This window comes from Haliaeetus leucocephalus, unplaced genomic scaffold, assembly GCF_000737465.1.
Source record: "Haliaeetus leucocephalus isolate CR32 unplaced genomic scaffold, Haliaeetus_leucocephalus-4.0 Scaffold555, whole genome shotgun sequence".
In the NCBI taxonomy this organism is placed as follows: domain Eukaryota; kingdom Metazoa; phylum Chordata; class Aves; order Accipitriformes; family Accipitridae; genus Haliaeetus; species Haliaeetus leucocephalus.
In genome coordinates this window covers 9,861,499-9,882,101 of record NW_010972991.1, presented here as the reverse complement: position 1 = coordinate 9,882,101, position 20,603 = coordinate 9,861,499, and the positions used below count along the sequence as shown (strand labels likewise).

Genomic DNA, 20,603 nt, shown 5'->3' with positions numbered 1-20,603 from the left:
CCTCCCGGGGTTGCGGGGCGGGTAAGCGGTGCCTCAGGCCGTTCCTTGCAGCGGAGGGAGGAGCAGGCGGTTGGGCGGGTGCCGGTCGCGGAGCCCGGGAGTAGGGCCGCGACTGAGCGTGTTGGAGCAGGGCAAAAGGCTCTTCCGTGTCCCCTTGCGACGGATCGGGGCAGGGGCCCCCCTGGCGACCGCTCTGAGGGGAGGTGTGTGAGGAGCACCCCCAGGCCCACCGCCCAGCGAAGCTGTAGTGGTTAAGGGAGCGGTATCCAAACCGAAGGGCACTGCACTGAGCCGCCTTTTTGTCAGTTGAACGGTTTTTATCACGGATAAGACCACGTATGGGGAAGAGGAGTGGTATAGCCGCCATGCAGGAGTTTATTATGGTAGACTCAAACGAGTCCTTCTTAATCGTTCCGTCTTAACTTCTTCGTGCAGTTTGACTCGGTGGGACCGGGTAACGTCAGGAGATGTCAACTCCCCCTCTGGCTGGGGCAGGCATGCCGCCCGGTGCTTTCTCGGGGACGCAGGCTCAAGCAGCTCGGGAGGTAAATACAGCCTCTCTCTGTCGAATTGGCCAGGAGACAGTGCAGGACATTGTATTTCGAACCATGGAAATCTTCCAGTTACTGAGGAACATGCAGGTGAGAAATAACTTTTTCTTCTTACGGTCCTCAACTTCCCATGTTTTTCCCACCAACTGCCATATGTAGGCACAAGAGGTAGCTTAGGACATTTAAATACGTAACTCAATCAAACTGCTTTGAAAAGGGGGATTGATTGGAGAAGTGAATACTACTCTTAATAGATTTGCTTACTCCTGTACATTAAGTGAAGACGGAGAACATTCAGAAATGCTAAATTGTTATATCCCCTACAATGAATATACTCTAAGCACATTTAATATCTGTGTTTTCCTTTATTAATAGTGAAGTCTGTTTATATGCCAGTTATGTTTCTCTGTTTTTGTTAACATCTGGGGAGTAATTTTAGAGGAATTTTCATTGATCTTTTTCTGTAATATTTCCCACCTAGAACTTTTTGACATTTCTCTTTGTTACTAAAGTAGACATAATCCTTATACATGGGTACTTCCTGAGAAAACGTACAAACTTTTGTTGTGTTTCTCTGTTGACAGCAGAAGATAAATAATCACTCCCGTTCCCTCTGTATTTTCATGACTCTGGCAGTTTCCTTCTGTAGTTATCTTAGGTATAGATATACGTACTTAGAATTTGCTAACTGTGAATTAACTTTGATTGTGTCTCTGAATTGTGACCTGGGGTTAATACACAAACTCTCAAAGTGTAATACTCGGATAACAACAGTGTCATGCTCAAGCATTTTGAAGACATTCACTGAAAAGAGTTACAGAGGGATTGACAATGATCAAAAGTGTAGAATACACGAAGCTGTTCAACAGCGGTAATTTGGCACATCAGATGAGCAGATAAAATACAGAATTTTGCTGCTAAAGAAAATAGAAATTTCAGTGATTTCTGTGGGGATAGTGTGATTGTCTTATTTTAAAATGTAAAAAACCCTCTGTGATTTATTTTAGTTTATTTATTCCGTGTGACAGAAACTTTAACATAATATTTTTAACGTTTTGGGGTTCTGGTTCTCTAAGTTACCGAATGGTGTTACTTATCATACTGGAACATATCAAGACAGACTGGGAAAGCTGCAGGAACATCTCCGTCAGCTATCAATACTCTTCAGAAAACTGAGATTAGTCTATGACAAATGCAATGAAAACTGTGCTGGGCTCGATCCTGTTCCCATAGAAGTAAGTATCTTTATTGATATATAAATTACAAATCAGAATAACCACTCTCTGCTTAGCATGTCATCCATTCTCCTGAGTTGCAGGAGACTCGTAACAAGTTTTAAATGAGACTGAAATTATTCAGTGGACTGAATTCCGGTTATTATTTGGAGGTGGTTGGAAGATTGTGAAACTTCCATATTAACATCAACATTTCTTACCAATTCAGAGGGATCCAATTTTGAAATCAAACTTCATTTAAAATTTTAGCCTTTTTCCTCAGGCTTCTTGGTACATTCACTAATTTGTTTCCCCTAGGGAATAAAGGGTCAGCACAAGTTGTTTTTTTAAAGAAGTTGTTATAGCGGGAAAACGTGTGCTTTAAGCTCTCACCTGCCAGCCTGGCTCCCTGAGTAATAAACATTATTCTCTTGTTCTGCCCATCAGTCTGCGCCTCCGTAGTTCCTTTTCTCAGCTACTCTTAACCCTGCTGAGCCAGTATGAACCAAATCTGAATGTGCAGTGGTGATGGAAAAGTTAACAGGGTAAGACTTCCAGGAAGGAGGATTGGCCAAAGTTTATCCTAATAAAAATGCTATTCCTAGTAAAAATCCAAACTTAATTTTCCCCTCTCATAAGTTAAATGGTTTCTAATTCCTATTAATACTCTTAAGCCACTTTTCTGTTACAATTTGAGTTACTACTGCTTTATATTAACTAGAACTGTGAAGTTCTTTAATTACTGACCTCTGGATTCTGAGGCAACTCTATTAATGGACTTCTGATTGTCCATTGAGTTTTAATCATTTAAGCATTATATTTTGTATTTGAGTCTCTTCACTGAATAGGAATAAAGAGATGAAGGAGTCCATTCTGTAGAGTCCATTCTAGGCTACTAATCTCCTTCTGTCAACAGTCACTGCCATTTGTTTCAGAGAAAGGTATTTGGAAACCTTAGAGCAAGCGAGGGAGTAAGATAACTTTCCCATTTAAAAAAATAAAACTTTTTTCATGGTTTGTTGACTTGTGTGCAATAGCTGAATACTTGTGACCCCTTTAAAAGCTTTTGATGTGTCTTGTTTTCACATATAGTTGGGATGAGGTGGGGTTGGTCTTTTCACAGTTTTTTCCTGTTACCAGGATGAAGAAGAATCACCATAGAGAACATGAGTAGTCACTTTAAGCTTTTTTAATGCAAAGTCTCATTGATACGTTATGCGCAGCAGAGTTTTGTATTAATAGATGGAATTCTTCTTACCTACTTAGTCTGTTCTGTTGTGAAGTTAATAGAATGCCTGCCTCCTCGTGTTTTATTGGTTAGGGTGAATGAGAGTGGCACGCCATTCCTCTTGGATCAGTTTTCTTAAATTCTTATTTCAGCTTTTCAATAATAGTCTCAACCATATTATTTAATGACTGACATTCTAACCATATCTTTAAAGAATATCAACAAATCTCTTTTTCCACACAGTCAGGAGAAGTCAGTACCTACTAATATTCCTTAGTCTATTATTATTGATATAAATGTTTTTATATTTTTTTGTTAATGTGGACTACTAATGTAATAGGTATTCTTATCAACTTTCTGTTAACTAACATAGTGAGGCATGAGATAATTGTGAAGCAAATCTGGCTACAAAGTCCTCTAATTGATTAAATTTCCAGCTTCATTTGTGTGTTAGGTGTAGTTCTTTGCTTTTCTGTGTTTTTTTTTCTACTAGCTTTTCTGAAAGATGGGAGTTTTCAAAGGAAATGTTCCACTTTGAGTGGTACTTTATTTTTGCATCAGAGAGAGAAGATTTTTCGAAGAGTATTTACCATCCACACTACTTCATGGTATGCAAACATAGTGAGTTGTTAACCTTTACTGCGTTCTCATGGCAGAGTTTAGTGTGGTTGGTTTTGGCCATTTTAATAAGCTTAATAAGAGTGGCCTACAAAAACTTTTGTATAGAAGGAAATTAAATTTTCAGTGGGTTAAATCAAAGTAAGTTTTCCATCAGAATGCTGAAGGATGCTACTCAATGCTTCATAATATTACAGCCCAACCTAAGTAACAAGTTCATATGCATTCGATGAGCAACATGATCCCAGACTTTTAAACTAATGTCTTCTTGCTCATTTGCACCAATTACTAGTCTTTCATTTGCCTGTAATGTGTATGTGAACAAGGATGTAATTTTGCTATCAACTTTAGGTTTTTTTAGTTCAGGACAGAAAAATCAACAATAGACTATAGGCTTTGTGGAGCTATGTTTGTGTAAAATGTTACAGCTTATAATTATTTTTTAATAAGATGTTAGTAGCTTGGGAGTGTTCTGACAGAAGCATGTATTTGTTTTGTATCTAGTATATTTACTGATTCAATTTTTTTTAGGAAGGGAACATACATTAATATTCATCTAGAAATTCTTTATTGAACATTTTTGGCTTTGTAGAACCTTACAATAAAGATAGTACACTACATGCTTGAGGAGATCACAGTGGGAAATTCTTACAGAAAAATTCCTATTAGGTAACTGCAGGCCTCATCTTAAGAATAGCCAAACAGAGGCCCACTAAAATAGCAAGTCATAATTAGGGTATTAACCAAGTAGCTATGTAAAGCCAGTCATAATTATGTTTAGTATATCACTGAAATACTTTATAAGAATGATAACTTCATGTTTGTGGTATTTCATAGTGTGGAATAGTAAATTTTAAAATAACAATCTGCAGAGTTCAAGAATACAAGGATTATCTGTGATAAATATCTTAAAATGTAAATACTGGGTTCTGCTTGCAGTTGTGTAATTGCTTAGGTCTAGGCACGATAATATGTGGGATTGTGTATTTTTGAAGTACATTGTTTTCCTGGAGAAACGTCTGAGGTCATTCCAAGGCCTTTGGGTTTGAGGTGACAAATTAAGCTTGTCTCCACTTACTCTTGGGAAGTTTGAACCTATGGAGAAAATGGCAGTAACTTATGTATGTCCTGGTTTAGGTTTCTTTTTTTCCTTCCTTTTTTTCTTTTTTTTTTTCTTTTTTTTTTTCTTTTTTTATCTAAAGCTAATGTTTTTTGTCTTCACAGCAACTTATTCCATATGTTGAAGAAGATGGCTCCAAGCATGATGATCGTGGTGCTGCAAGTCAGCTTCGTTTTGCTACTGAAGAGAGAAGGGAAATCATGGAAGTAAATAAGGTAACAAAGTAGAAATTAATTTGCATAAAACTGAAAATGTCATGTTGTCATTACAAAGCTTAAATTTCTAGATTGCTGTACTAAATGCGGTATGTGTGATGACTACCATCAAACTTGGTAATAAATACTTTGCATGTAACTATTTCAGAATTACCTTTTAGTAAGCAGGGTTTTTTTAGCTGTACCTCTGGCTGTAGAGTTTAGGTTTCTTGACAATTTTAACTTGTGCCTCTTTTTAAACCTACATATATTCTTCCAAATATGGTGTATTATGTTTATGCTTAACCCACTAGATACTGGCAGTACAGGTTGAGGTAAGGTTGAACTTATTTCTCTTCAAAACTTACCTTAGGTGTTAAAAAATGGGTATTGAACATCAGATGTGTAAATATTATTGCAGTGATGTGAGTTAGTAAAGGATTTTCAGGGCTACCTCCTGTATTTTGACAGTTTGAGGAAGACCATTCCTTTTTAAGTGTAGCATTTATTGAATCTTGACACATTCAGAAAAAAATGTACAATATATGATAAAGGTGCTGTTAAATTTTCGGTTTGAGTGGCAGTATGCAACTGAGTACAATTACTGAAGATGGATTCAAATCTAAAAATAAATATGCTGTAGTAAATGCTAATATAAAATTGAGATTAAAAATACGTAGTTTTACCAGACCACAATTTTCAACACTGTTTTTTCAATCTGTAAAGTACAAAGATAGGATTAATTAAATATTTCTGTAGCTGTAATATCTGTAAATACATAGTAGAAAGGAGGCATAATCTACAAAAATCACTGAACAAAGGACATAAATGAGTAAAATATTTATTTATGGAAAGAATAATTGGTGGGTTTTCAGCTTCTAAAATGTTTCCAATATTTTAATTTGCCTTCAACAATCAGAGATGTACTGAATTTTTCGTAACCCATTTATTTCGAAAAATGCATGCATATTGTACAGGAGAAAATGAGGACTACATGAATTTAGAGAAAAGGACTTGTCAGCTTTCCTGTTGTATTCTTTCTGTTCAGTGTTGATGTAGCAGGGTTGTATACTTTATATTGTATGTAAAGTTGTACTGTGAATTTATGCACATTTATTTGCAATCTTTAAGAGTTAATAAGCTTAACTGTCCATATTTGCTGTGTTTTTAATAGTTCTATGACATGTTTTTGCCCTTGATGTTGTACTTGTATGCTAATGTGTTTTTAAACCTCCTTGGTGTGATCTTGTGAAAAGAATTTCATAAATGTTTATGATGAGTTCTGAACCTTAAAAAGGTTGATGGTATCACAGGACCATTGGTAGCAAATTGGTAATTAAGAATGTATTAAAACCTTCACTTAAATCTGGTCTGAAATCCTGTATTTACACTCAAATGCCTAGACCTAATTTCCAGATTTTCCACAGTAAAACTTCACAAGATAGTTGAACTTTCTCTAGTATTCTTACAGACAAATATTTGGTAACTGCTGCAAAAGAAATTGAAACTTTGAAATTTCTTGTTTTTGGAAGTGCACTGAGTTTTTTTCTTTTGTCTGCCTCCAGCTGTATAAGCACATCCACTACTGCTTTCAAAGTTCGAATTTTAATACATTACAGAATAGGAAATGCTTTGGGTTTTATGACTAGAAATAAAGAAATACTTATTTTTGCAAAGAAAAATCACTAGAATCAGGTTAATTGGTCTAATTTCTGACACTGGCTGCTGGACTTAAATAGCCCTCTCTGGTTCTTAGCTGGCACTCCTGATAGCTTTCCAATCCTCTGTAGTATGTAATGTCCACCTCCAATGCAATTTTGCCTAATTTATTTTAGCAAAATTTCAGTAATACAAAATGGTGAAAATGCTGTGACAGGGAAACCAACATGACAGATGAAGAAACTTTTTATATTCTTGACCCACTATCTTTTCTTCCTTCAGCTGGTTGTCCTGTTCTCACCTAGTCCTTTTTTCTGTGATAGGCAGTATTTTTTCAGTCTTGCATGTTACTGGTACCAAAAAAGCATTATTGCAATAACCCAATACTTTGACACAATTGAGCCACTTGAATTCTTAGACCTTTCATGGGTCTCTTAATTTTGCCCTTCTTGCTGTGATATCCTGGCCAGTCTGATCTCTTCAGTGGCTCTGGATATGTGTGAAAGACACTAACTGCCCTGCAGGGGCCCTGTGGAGCACAGCCAAAACTAGTAGATCATATAAACTTTGTCAGCATTTGACATCATTTTACTGTATAGTGACATCTTTTGGTCTTATTTATTTATGTATTCTGCTATATTAGACTTATCTTTTTGGTCAGAAAATTTAACGTGCTCACCTCGGCTAAGAAGTACTTGTCCATTAGTTTAAAATATAGATCAGTTTACAAGGTAATGAATTTCTGTGCTAGCAATTCAGTAATATTTAGCAACTGTAGGTTTAAATAAAACCTGTTAAGTGTAAAAACAAAAGGGATTTTTGCCAGCACTAAGAAGAGTGCACCATTATTGTAAAACAACCAAACAAACCATTTATTGAGCACTGACTACCTCTACCTTTTGTACTAAATGGTTCTCTCCCGCAGTTCCCAAAACTGTTGCTTATTCCTTTTATCTGTATTTGCTTACTAGGGTTGTAAATTGTTGAGGTGGTTGACTCTTTTCTGGAATAAAAATTTACTGTTCCAGAATCAGTTTAGCATTTACATTGGTCTACTAATACAGGTCCTGATCCAGTTTTCACTGAACGTAATTACTATTTGCAACAATTGGAAGCTGTTACCAAAATTTCCTCACTTGCCTTCATATTTTTTGAGTCTTTAATGTTCTGTCTACAGGTTTTTTACCTTCTAAGTATAGCATCATCTGTAATATTTTCAAGATGTCAGGCTTACCTTGGGTCCATGGTCTTGTAGTACATTTGACAGGACTTACAACAGAAAATACCAAATCACAGACTGAGAACATTTTAATCTGTGTTGCTGCCTTAGCAGCAGCTTTCTTTACTACTTGTTTTTAGAAATGGAGCAAGTGCAGCTTTGGGTTTTTAGATGCTGTAGGTCTGGTTTCAAATGAAGCACTTAGGAAAACCATGGCATAATTAGTAGTCTCAATACATTCAGGTGAAAATGAAATAATGCGAAATAGCATGAGGACATTCTAGGTGACCCTTTAGAAAACAATCATGTTTGATATTCTTAATTAATCTTTGCTAACTGGTTAATGGTGATCTTGCTAAGAGCAGAAGAGACAATCTACATGACAGGCTTTTAAGTTAAGCTGTTACAAGTTTAGCTTGGGGCTTTTTTGATAACAAAACCATTGTGCACTGCAGCTGATGTTGTTTAGAGAAGTAGTCCTTAAAATGACAGTGATTTGGAATTAGTCTTTCTCTTTGGAGAACCTTACCTGAAAACTACTTTTGACTGTGCTGAAAACCTGCATTTCTTTTAAACAATCTTTCATGCTAATTGCATGTATTTTTAATTTGTTTTGTATTTGTAGAGTCCTTTTTCACCCAAAATATGAGTGTGCACCAAGGAACACTTTAACAAGAGGGGAAGAATTGTTTATTTGGACACCTTCTCAGCAGGTTAATCTGCAGTGGGGGCTGTTCCGTCCTGTTTTGGGTACCTAAACTGGCTCTCTCTGCAATGGTAGAATCACAGAGGAATTTAGGCTCAGTGGGAGTACTGGAGATTATCTGATTCAACCCCCAGCTCAAAGCAGGGCCAACCAGCAAAGTTAGATTCAGTTGCTCAGGCTCATATCCAGTACCATTTTCAGTATTTGTAAGGATGGAAATTCTACCCTTTCTGGGCCCTTCTTAAGTGTTGACTTTCACTGTGAAAGTTTTCCTAATGTTACATTGGAATTTTCTTTGCTGTAACTCATGTCCACTGCCCCTCATCCTTTTGCTTTTGCTTTCCTTCAAGAAAAGTCCAGCTTTGTCTTTTCTGTGATCTTCATTAAGTAGCTGAAGACAGCATCTTGATCCTGCCTTAGCCTTCTCTGCTTGAGACTGAACAAATATAGCTTTAATCATCTTGGTGGCCTTTCACTAGATGTTCTCCAGTATGTTTGTGTTTTGTATTGAGCCCCAAATTGGACAATCATTCTCCAGAACCAAATAGAGGAGAGGAACAATTTCACTTTACCTGATAGGTACACTCTTGCTAATATAGCACAGCATGCAGCTAGTCTTCACTGTTACAAAAAGATCCACTGCTGACTCATTTTCTACTTGTCAGAAAGTTTCAAAAAGGACCTCAGGTCATTTTCTGTAAATCTGCTTTCTATTCAGTCAGCTCTCTGCCTGTGCTGTTGTAGGAATTTATTCTGTTTTCAGATGTAGGATGTTGCTTTAATTGAGGTTCCTGAGATAGGTGTTGGCCTGCCTTTCCCACCTGTGAATTGGACATCCTACCACTGAGTATACTGACCACTTCCCCCAGTTCGGTATTGTCCACAAATTTGGTACTTTGATACGGTGATTAAGTCATTAAGTGTGGATAAGTCATTAATGAGGATATTAAGTATATTGACCTTAGTATCAAACCTGAGAGACATCAGTGACCAGCTGCCACTTGGTCTTAATACTGATGATCACAACATTTAGAACCCAGTAGTCTAGCCAGTTTTCCATCAACCCTATAATCCACCTATCCAAACGACATCTCTCCAATTTGGCTGCAAGGATGCTATGAGAGACTGTGTCAAAAGCCTGACTAATATGAAAGTAAAGAAAATCCCCTGCTCTCCCCTTGGCCACACAGCCAGTCATTTCTCAGTAGAAGGCTATCATGTTGGTCAGGCATAACACATCTTTGGTAAATGCAAGATGACCGCTCCCAGTCACCTTATCATTCATGTGTCTGGACATGGCTTCCGGGAGGATTTGCTGCATAGTCTTTCTGGGGTCAGGGTTAGGCTGACCAGCCTGTAGTTTCTGTAGTTTTCTGGATTCCCCCTCCTTGCCTTTCTTGAAGATGAGTTGAGACGTTTCCTTTTTCATCAGGAACCTCTCCCCATCTCCAATAGAAAATTATGTAGAGTAGTCTTGTAATGTCATCAGCTAGCTCTCTCAGCATTGAAATGCATTTTATTCCATATAATGAAATATTTCCTTTTCAGTTTCATTTAAAATGTTGCATGCAAAGTTTTTCTTGTAGCTTCCTATATCAAAACAATATAATGGTTACAAAGTTGAGAAAAGTGAGGAAATGTCAAGCTTAAAGCTGTCTGTACAATCCCAATTGTCCCTTTTTGTTCTCGTATAAATGCATATTAAACAACCTTTATTACATTATCACATTTGGTTCCTCTCTTCCCCCCACCCCTTTCTCTTCTGGAAGAGTGCTTGAGCTATAAACTGCTAGCCACTGTTTAGATTGAATCAGTATTATGATAAATAAGATTATAAATCCTGGTTTACGTATTGTGTAACTTGTATGAGGGTATTCAATAAGCAGGGAATTTGGGAATGAGAGGGAAGGATTAATGTAGGTAGTGAGTAAGTAACTGAAGGCTGCTCTTGAGAACTGGATTTTTATTCTTGTCTCTGCCACAAAATGTCTGTGATAGTTGTTCCTTCTTCCCCTTACAGTTGGTGATAGCTGTCCTTTGAAAATTTGTGGCAAGGTGTTAAAATATGAAGTTTAGTGATGGACTTGAATCTTCTGTGTCTCTGGACAAAGTTAGTAGGCACTCCAGTTTTATCTGTAGTCTTCCTGTGACTTCATTTGCCATCTGTAACTGAGGGTCATAGATCTGTGTGATTTTCATGTTAAGAATGGGGATGTAACACTGAGGAGTGTGGTGGAGAAGCACCTTGGGGAATGGATAATTCCATTACAAGCTACATAGCTTAGAGGGTACTCAGGAAATAAGATGTCAGACTTCGTTGTTGAATGATAAATAATTGGTATGAAGCAAACATCCATCTGTTTTAATGAACACACTTATTCTTCGTTGAACAACAGAGCAGTGGATACATGCAATTGCTGTCTGGTTCAATATGTGAAAAGTATTGAGCATGCAGTGGAGCACAGGCTGTCTCTGGTGCCTCTGCTTGTTTCAGGAACAAAGAGTAATGCATGCCGAAGGAGCAGTTTTCCTTTCAGCTATCAGGTGAGGAGGGATGCACAAAACCCAGTCTCTCATTTCCAGTAAGGGTAGAACAGTTATGCCTGTGAATGACATCAGGAAAAGCCGTAGTTATTGAACAATGTGTGTGTTAATATTTAATTGCACAGCAATTAGTGTATTAGTGATGAATACTTTTTATCCATTTGAAAAAAATATTATAAATAGATGGATATGTGATTTTATTATGATGGAAAGTGGCCCCCTTGGTATCATTTGAGTAGCCATAAGTTAGAAAGTCACCTGGCAACTTTGAGAGAGTTTGAGCAAAGTGTTGAGGCATTTTTTCTATCTTTTTTTTTTCCTGCTGTGTACATATAATATTGTAAGTGTTTTGACTATAAAACTGAAGGAAAAAAAAAAAAAAGAAGGTATTTCCACCTCCTTAGTTTAGAGATTTCATTATGAAGGACTCACTTAAAAAAAAACCAGTATAAATTGCCAGGGCAGGCTTTACTTTTTCTCACCTATTACAAACACTGTGTTTCTTTAGAAATTTCTTGGGTTTGACTTACATGGAAAAGCAGAGGCCATTGTCACCTTGATAAGACTTTCAACAATCGCTTCCTACAGCAGTTTAACCATCAGAAGGAGTAACATGTTCGTGAAGAAGAAGGTGATGTAAGTCCTCTCTGCAGCAGAGTCGTAATTAACAAAGTAAACATAATTGTTTTAATTCTGCTGAGATTTATGCAAGTACAGGTACTACTATTAATATGTAGTGCTTTATTACGCTTATATGTACTTCTGCCCTGTACTGTTGCAGGTCTTGAACAGAGCAGGTAAAAACTATAGCTGGCAGAGCATTCAGGAGAACGGTCTTTTATATAAGATTTTCAAGATAGAAATGTCTCTTTTTTTTTTTTTTTTTCTTAAGCAGAAGTGCCTGTACAACATAGGCAAGTACTTTTGATGTTTTTACAGGCATCAGCTGGGATGTAATCTTACTCTTCCACAGTGTTTACACTATTATCTTTGCCTGATGAAGGGAATTTTAACAAATGGATTGAGTGCAGAATAATGACTCATAGTGATGTTTAAGTTTTAAAATGTGAAAGCTAGATGAGCTTAAGATGAGGAGAGAGAGAGGAATAGTGTGCAAAGGAAAGTTCTGATACATCTCTGATAGAAAGTTGTGGATTGGTCTAGACAGCACTGATTTCAAATGAAATGAAAGTGAACCAAAATATGAGTTTAAGTCAAAAACTGATTTTGGTCAAAGTTGAAATTACTGTGTCCTACTGAGCCCAAATCTGTATGAAACGTGTTGTTGTGGTTTAACTCCAAGCCGGCAACTAAGCACCACACAGCCACTTGCTCACTCCCTCCCCCCGCCCCCCGGTGAGATGGGGGAGAGAATCGGAAGACTAAAACTGAGAAAACTCGTGGGTTGAGATAAAGGCAGTTTAATAAGTAAAACAAAAGCCACGCATGCAAGCAAAGCGAAAGGCAGCATTCATTCACTGCTTCCCATCGGCAGGCAGGTGTTCAGCCATCTCCAGGAAGGCAGGGCTCCATCACATGTATCAGTTACTTGGGAAGACAAACGCCATCACTCCGAACGTCCCCCGTTCATTCTTCTTCCCCCAGGTTTCTATGCTGAGCATGACGTCATGTCTGAGCATGATGTCATGTGGCATGGAATATCCCTTGGGTCAGTTGGGGTCAGCTGTCCCAGCTGTGTCCCCTTCTGACTCCTTGTGCACCCCCAGCCTACTCGCTGGTGGGGTGGGGTGAGAAGCTGAAAAGGCCTTGTCACTGTGTAAGCACTGCTCAGCAATAAGGAAAACATCCCTGAATTACCAACACTGTTTTCAGCACAAATCCAAAACACAGCCCCATACTAGCTACTATGAAGAAATTTAACTCTATCCCAGCCAAAACTGGCATACATGTCAAGTTACTTTTGGCACATTACTTGAAACACAGCTATTTTCTGGATGTATGTTATGGTTCTTCCACTTAGTTTCATTTATGTGGATTTTGTGCTTCTGTACATGTTTTCATAAATATCCTACCTGACCTAAGCCTACTAAGGTCTCAGTTACTGGAAGGTGCAGTCCTTGCCAACTCCATCGTGCTCGCCATAGTACTTGCAGCGTTAGTCAAAATGGGTAATTAGTCACATTGAAAATTAATGTCACCAAAGAAGACCCCTTAGGATTGGTTTCCAGTCAGATCACTTTTCTTGACAAAGAGGGACTAACAGAAACATGCCTGTCATGTAAGGTGAATTTAGATCTCTTAAATTCGTTATAAACTGCCTCATATAAGGTAATTTTCCTGTGCTATCTTAAAACAGATAAAGTCAGAAGCTGTAGTATATATGTAGGATGAAGTACGTTTTCTTGTTTCATATGACTGTTAATCCTAAGAAGCAGTCCAGAGTTCAACTAAGTCATTTCAGTAGAAGGAGGAAAGAGTGGGAGACAACTTGGAAGCAATCTGTTCAAACGAAAATGTGTCATTGCTGCAGAAGCTGCTTACAGAACTTGCCTGTTTCCTGAGTAGGCCCTTTCACCTATCTTTCCAAGGTTAGACCAGAGTTGAGATGTTGTTACTGGCTCAGGAAAATCTTAAGCAGAGGCCAGCACTGCCAGTGGTGCAGAACGTATTAATTATGTAGTACTTTATGGTATGGACCACTGCCTGTCAAAGATCAGTAACAAAGATCACTATATGCATTTCAATTAGGAGACCATGCTCTCTGAGGTGGATTTTTTCCCCTCTCTATTCTTTTTTTTTCAGCCTAGCAGTCCAGAGATGTTGCTTCATCTTAAATGTTTTTTCTGTCTCTAGAAAAAGTAGAATAGAAGAGCTAAGCAAATAGCTCTTCACTGAAGACAAGGATCTAAAATTATTTTCAGATAAATAAAGTAACAGTGTGTACTTCTTGTCTTTACAGATGCTTTGAAAACAAATTAAATCCAATTTGAAGGTTCCCTTGTCTAGTATCAAGTAAAGACCAAGCAATTTACAGTTTCATAACACTTGCACAAGAAATGAAAACAGTCTTACAGAATGAGTCTTTTGGGCATAACTTATGTAAAGTTCATGTGAGCATACCTACGTAACAGTATTTAACAGTACAATTAGACATGGATGGAGAGAGAACACAATCTGCATATCAGAGGTTAATGGTTCTTTCTGTGACGTGAATAACCATCAGTGACTGTTCAGCCTTCATTTCTGTTGATGAAGGCTTTGAAAAATCATGAAATGGCATGCCCTCAGTATCAGTGAGTGACAACTTGCATTAAACTAGTAGTTTTGATGTAACATTCCTTGATTTCTCTAAGATTGAATGTTGAGGATGGCAAACAGAAATGTTTAAAAATGCCACAGGTGTGAACATGCTTGTTTATCTCATGCCTCTTGTGCTTTCTCAAGCATCAAGATCTTGCATTATGAGCTTTTGTAGGGAGACACTTGCAATTCTGTCATTTGGATGCTATGGTAACTACATGCTTCTCAGTTTTCTGTCTTGTCTTCAGGAGTTGGATCTCTGCTGTGTATTGTGAAGTCTTGCATTAGCAAATGGAAAAGAAAGAAGCATTAGATAAATGCACATAGTTATCTTTAAAATACTTTTTAGTCTGTCAAATGCTTGATTAGAAATTCTGAGTTAGTGCACATGAACTGTCCTACATCTGTTTTTACATCATTCTCAGGACTCTGGAATTGGGAGTTGTCTCTCCTTCCAGGTAATGTGTCCACCATAGTCTGTTCAGGAATATTTCTCTTACTCAAAGTGCTATGTTCCCAATGTAATCAAAGCCTAATTACCATATTACTTCAGACCATTTTTACAGCTCTGAAGTGAATGGATTTCCTTTTTTTCCCCTGGGCTTCTTTCCCAGCTGACCAGCTGGGCAACTTAAAAGTATTGGTGTGTTGTCCACAGCAAAATTCAGGAGACATTTTCAGGATGTTGCTTCTTTTGCTGCTTCCTTTTATCACTGTTCCAGTTACTTTGGTTGTATTACTGATCTGAGTCACCCTCTTAATGTATTGCCATTTGTGTAGTGCAAGTACAAAGTTATGTCAGACCTGAAACATTTTGAATAGTTTGTCTTTTTTTTGATGGTAGCAAGTCTTTCCTGTGCTTTCACTTTACTTGGAACTGTGGACTTCCCTAATGAATAAGTAGTTTGATCTCTAATGTGAGAAGGCTGACATCAAATCGGAATGAAATGAAGGACATCGGTTGTTGTTAACAATACACAGTAACTTAGTTCTTGACAGCTTTGATTTGACCAGGAAAGTGAATAAATCAGACAATAAATATGTGTATTATTGTGAAACATGAAAGGTTAGGGAGATTGTGCGTTGTCTTAATGCACTGATCTTTCTTCTGTAAAGACATAATTTTTAGGTTCTGGTTACGCACCCAAACAAAAGCGAGTTTGCTGTTCTTCTGTTCCTTCAAATGCTTCTGCAGTTCACAAAAACAAATACATAATTTTAAAGAATTCAGCATGCTTGGGAATATCTATTTCAAGATAGGACTCCTTAGCACATCAGGATTGACCTACATAGGCAGAAGGGCTGGAAAAGTTCGATTGGCTTCACCTGTACCTTGTGCTTTGTTCAAACTTCTACTGTTAATCCCTCATTTTTCTGTGCACCCAAGTTATATAACATATATTCACATAAATTTACTTGTTGCCTGAATTCTTTCTTCCTAGTTAAAATGCTATCTTTTGGACTTTGGAAACAGAGGACCGATCCCCACAAGCCTTCAGGTTTTGAAGGGATCAAGTGTTTTGATAAAAAGATTGCTGTGAAAAGAAACAGCATTGCCCCTCTAGCAATGGTCCTTAGCTTTTGCAGCTTTCTTGTGTTTTTAGAGTGTCCTTTAAAGAGGATGTATTATCCCACTAATACTGCTCACAGACAACTGAGAAAAAGATCCATATAGCATTTCATAATACTGTAACTTTTGTTGAATTTCTGAGTGCACTATTTGAACTGATTACAAAAAAACTTCTAATAAACTCTTCCCACAGAAACTGAAACAGAAGAATCAGCAGCTGAAGCAGATCATGGATCAGCTACGGAATCTTATTTGGGACATAAATGCCATGTTGGCAATGCGGAACTGAACAAGGAAAATCAAACTGGAAAAAATACAAATTTGTTTGGATATATGTAATTTCTTTCAAAGTAACATGTTTTCCCACAACCATATTGCAGTAATGTTTGAAAAGTCTTCAAGATTAAAATGTTGGGTTTTTGTAATAACTTAAATAGTGTTGGCTTTGTTTTTATAAAAGATTCATCCTAGAGGTTTTACTTAGAGAGATTTGCTTAGGCTGAATATAATACAGCCTTAGTAACTTACAGTAATATTTTGGATTGCTATGCAAATGGGGGTTTTTATAAATTTAGTGTTTCTGGATATTTTTTATAATACAGTTAACACTGTTTTAAAAACAGGTGTTTGCATGCCATTCATGCAAACTGCCTCTACAGACAGGAGAAGTTGCAATACAGAAAAGTTGTTCTAGTAAGCTACATGTGATATAATATATTAAATAAGTGATCAGATATTACAATGCAGTATGTTTCCCCGTTGTGGGGACATACACTACAAGCTGCTATGCCATATATGTTCATTTTATTCCATATCCTGTCACTGGATATATGTTACATGAGATAAATTAGAGCAAAATTCAAAAACTACATAAAATTACCCCTATATCCTTATGGATATAATTAAGTCTTTTTAAGTGAGGACTACATACATATATCCTCAACATTAACTTCTTCTGTAACTATGTGTTATAATTTCTTGAGTACTGCTCCAGCTATTGTATGGTGTAATATTCCCATAGCATTATGTATGGTTGGAATACTTCAGTTTTGTTTACCAGAATGCACTGAATAAATGCCTCATTAATCTTTTCCCTATGACTGCCAGTCCTAGAAAACTGGTGTATATGAGCAGTTCATTATTTTGTGTTAATCATCAACCTTCATCTTTGTTTGTTCTGCCTCTGGTATTCCTTACAATTTCCATTAGCCCTGAAAATATTCCTAATAATTTTTGTTATCCACAGATGATGCCAGTGGACTATATGTCTCTTTTTCCAGATGAAAGAATATGTAAAGTAACACTGTTTCAGTACAAATTCGTAGGGTGCACTACTGTTAGTATTTGTCAAGTTGAAAACTGACCATCATGATTTGCTTCTTGCATATTACTTTTCACTCTCATTCCATGCCAAGTCAGATTCCTTAATAGTTTTGTGTGAAAGATTTGTGCAGAACCTTCTGAAGAGTCCAGTTAAATGGTATCCTTTTAAAAGATATACTTTTCATAGTATGGAGTTTTGATACTGAATGCTTACTGATTTGATATATATAGTTTTAAAATTATTATAAATGTTTAAAAAATGCTATACTGGTTTGTTGTTCTATCAGTCTTTTTTATTTTGGTTTTTAATAATTTCAACCCATTTGTCTACTCCTTCGGGTAAAAATCACTGGCATGTAATAGATCTGGTCACACCTGGTTAACAATATATGAATTTTCCCTGAAATTAGGTACAATATAGTTGTCTCTTATTTCTCCTTTTGAAGGCTTTAAATCTTAACAGATGAATGGATGCCGAGTCATATAATTGCAAATAAACAGAGTTAGAAAAATGTTCATTTTTATTAGTTTACCCAGTGTTGAAAGTGATACGTAACTATGATAATACCTAGATGTGAGTAGATGTCAAAACACCTTACAAATAAGGTCACTTTCTTTTCTCCCATACTACAAATGGAAGAGTGGTTAGCTTACTCAGTGGCAAAGCTAGCAGCAGAACTGTTCGTTTCCCGTGTAGATTGACCACTATGGCAGCCTTGTTGGTCAGAAATAATGGTGGATTTCTGCAGCTGTGAGAGACATAACAATTTCATATACAAAGCTTTTGAAAAGGAGATGAAGACTGCAAGTAGAGATTTTGTTTTGTTTCTTTAAAATGCAGGTGCATTTTTGTATTTGCAAGGTGTAGAGTGGCAGCCTTCTGTTTAGTGTATGTATAAGCATGCATCCAGCCTAGAAGAAGTATTTGAAGTGGATTTTGAAATGGCACCAACATCTCAATTGTGAGTGTAAAATTCTCAGTAATTAGTATTTTGTTCTATTTTTGGAACAATTATGGAAAATGGAGATTAGTCTGGACTGCTCTACTGCCTGTATACTATCTATGTATTCTTACTAAATGTCTTTAAAGTTTGTTGACTTTTTTATTGCATATAAACAGTGCAGAAGTAACCTAATATGTGAATAAGAGTGCAAATATTGCAAGTAGATGTCTGGCCGATACAATATTTAGCTTACTCTGTGCAGCTGCTAGCAGTAGCCAAGGTTCATACTACAATTTTTCATCTGGGAGAGAGGAGAAAACGCTTTAAACCACTACCAGAATAGATAGCGCAGTAGCTAAATTGCAAAGTGCAGAAATTGACAGAATTGTAAATTATCACAGTAAATACTGTCAAAACAGGAACTTTGCAAGGTGTTGGACCAAAACCATACACTTTGACTTACACAGGTGAAAGTAAGGGTAGTGAATATAATTCATATGCTACCAGATCCATGAATAAGTATAGGATTTGACCAAGAAGATGACAGTTTTAAGAAAACTGGCAATTCCTCAGCTGTGAAACACTTCTAAAGGAATTACTGGGCATCAACATGTGCTGAAATTTAATATTTTAGTAAATCCTAACTGAACTTTAACTGCTGGTTAATGAAATGGCACCAAATGAAGTATTTACAAATACCAGCAAAGCAATACCACCACACGTTTCAATGTTTTGTTTATATATCATTGACTAGTTCTGTATTTCTGATTAAGCAGAAGCTGGATAAAAGTACAGTCACAGGAGCAGATACCAGAACCTAGGATGGTTCCATTTTTGGAATATAAAAATATTTGAGGGAGTTGGGGTTCTTAGGGCTGTATTTTGCCCAGAGAGGACTTGAGGCAGTGGAGCTAGGATGCTGAATTCTTTATAGCATATTTGTGGGAGCACCCCAAGTTAACACATGCTCTCAAAATGAAACCATTAATCCAATACCTTTGTAGACAATATAATAGATATTGAATGTTTGGTTCAGTGTCACAACACAGAAGATGCCTGCTAGGCAGTATGCAAAGGTCCAAGGTTTTTCTTCCATAAAAAGACAAGAGTGTGGAGCAGTTTTATGCCATGTTCAGGAAAGATGCAAGGAGTTTACCTTTCCTCTTGTCTTCCATTGAGGCAGCAAGGCCACATCCAGAGTGCTTCAATAAACCATTACAGTTTTTGTTGTCCTGTAGAAGAAACACTGCTCTGATTATAGTATTTCTTACTGGTGGAGAAATTGGAACTTGTGCACAAGTGCTACTTAAATTAATCACTCTAAAGTATGGATTTAGGTGGAGTAGGACAAGGATTCTGGTCTCATAGGAACCAAGATTTCATCGATGTGCAAGATGGCTGCACAAGCCAAAAAGACGACAGCTGAAGGATGACTGACAACTGCTGTGGAAAACAGTAAGCTCCAGATGTAGATTTGAAGATCTGAAGTTAAGAAAAAACATCAAAAAAAGATGCAATGACACCCAAGGACACTGAGTCAACTGAGGTTTACAGAGGATGGATTAGTTTAATTACTTCATGCTAACAAAGGAAATGGGGAATTATAAAGGAATTTACAAATACATCAGTGTAGAAAAAAATATCTGGGGAAGAAAGTTAGTAGTTTGCTCACTCTCCTTATTTAATAGTAATGAAGACTGATATGGTAGATCATCAGGGCTTTAAAAGAGAAGGTTTTTTGCTGAGTTGGAAGGTTACTCTATGCATAAAAATAACAAGCTGGCTGATATGTATTACAGGATATTAATTAAACTGATGAAAAACATGTACCAATGCCAGTTTTTATTTAAGAAAATGTAATGGATAACTGGAATGTAAGAGGTAAATAAATGCAATATACTGAAACTTTTGTCTTGTTAAATATAACCTGTATAAATTTTAAGGATTTTTCTTACTCATGTTGCATGAGGGATGCATTCTGACCTCTGTTACAACAGTACACAACAAATAACACTACTAAAAGCTGGGAACAGTGTTTGTGTTGATGTGAATGTAGTCAGAAGCAGAATGCATGTTTTACAGCACTTCTCACTGGACTAGGCCCAGTAAAGACCATAGGCATATTTGAGGCAAATAAGCAGAGGCATGTTTTCATGTGTCCACTGAACTGTGGGGGCATCTCAGTTCATATGCCTTCAGGTTCAACTTGCAAGCTACGTTATCACTTGGAGTTCTGCTTCTGCACATGTTCCTAACAGCTGATGATATCTGCTAATCACTGCTGAGATTGTATAAACTCTGTGATTTTTCTGCCTAAATCCTATAGGAGGGCTGATGTGCTAGGTCCTTTTTGACTTCTTGTGCCCTCACTTTCCCTTCTGAGCTGACTGCCCCTACTGCAAAGCTGTAGAGCAGTGTTCTGGAATAGAGTTGAAAATGAGTGGCTGAAAAG

At 37.1% G+C, this 20,603-nt stretch overlaps 1 protein-coding gene across 2 annotated transcripts in view; it reads left to right on the top strand.

The window, feature by feature from the left end:
• Positions 1–20,021, top strand: part of MED30 (mediator complex subunit 30) — a 20,284-nt gene extending 263 nt beyond the window's left edge. Inside the window, exons 1-5 of one of the 2 annotated variants that reach the window (XM_010576978.1) lie at positions 7–278; positions 436–641; positions 1,628–1,786; positions 4,836–4,946; positions 16,078–20,021. In XM_010576978.1, coding sequence (XP_010575280.1) covers positions 468–641; positions 1,628–1,786; positions 4,836–4,946; positions 16,078–16,173 — 540 coding nt within the window. In that variant the 5' untranslated portion in view covers positions 7–278; positions 436–467 and the 3' untranslated portion in view covers positions 16,174–20,021. Of the gene's footprint in view, positions 1–6; positions 279–435; positions 642–1,627; positions 1,787–4,835; positions 4,947–16,077 lie in introns of those variants that run through there. The other variant, XM_010576977.1, reaches the window with a different exon arrangement.
• The last annotated feature ends 582 nt before the right edge of the window (positions 20,022–20,603 follow it).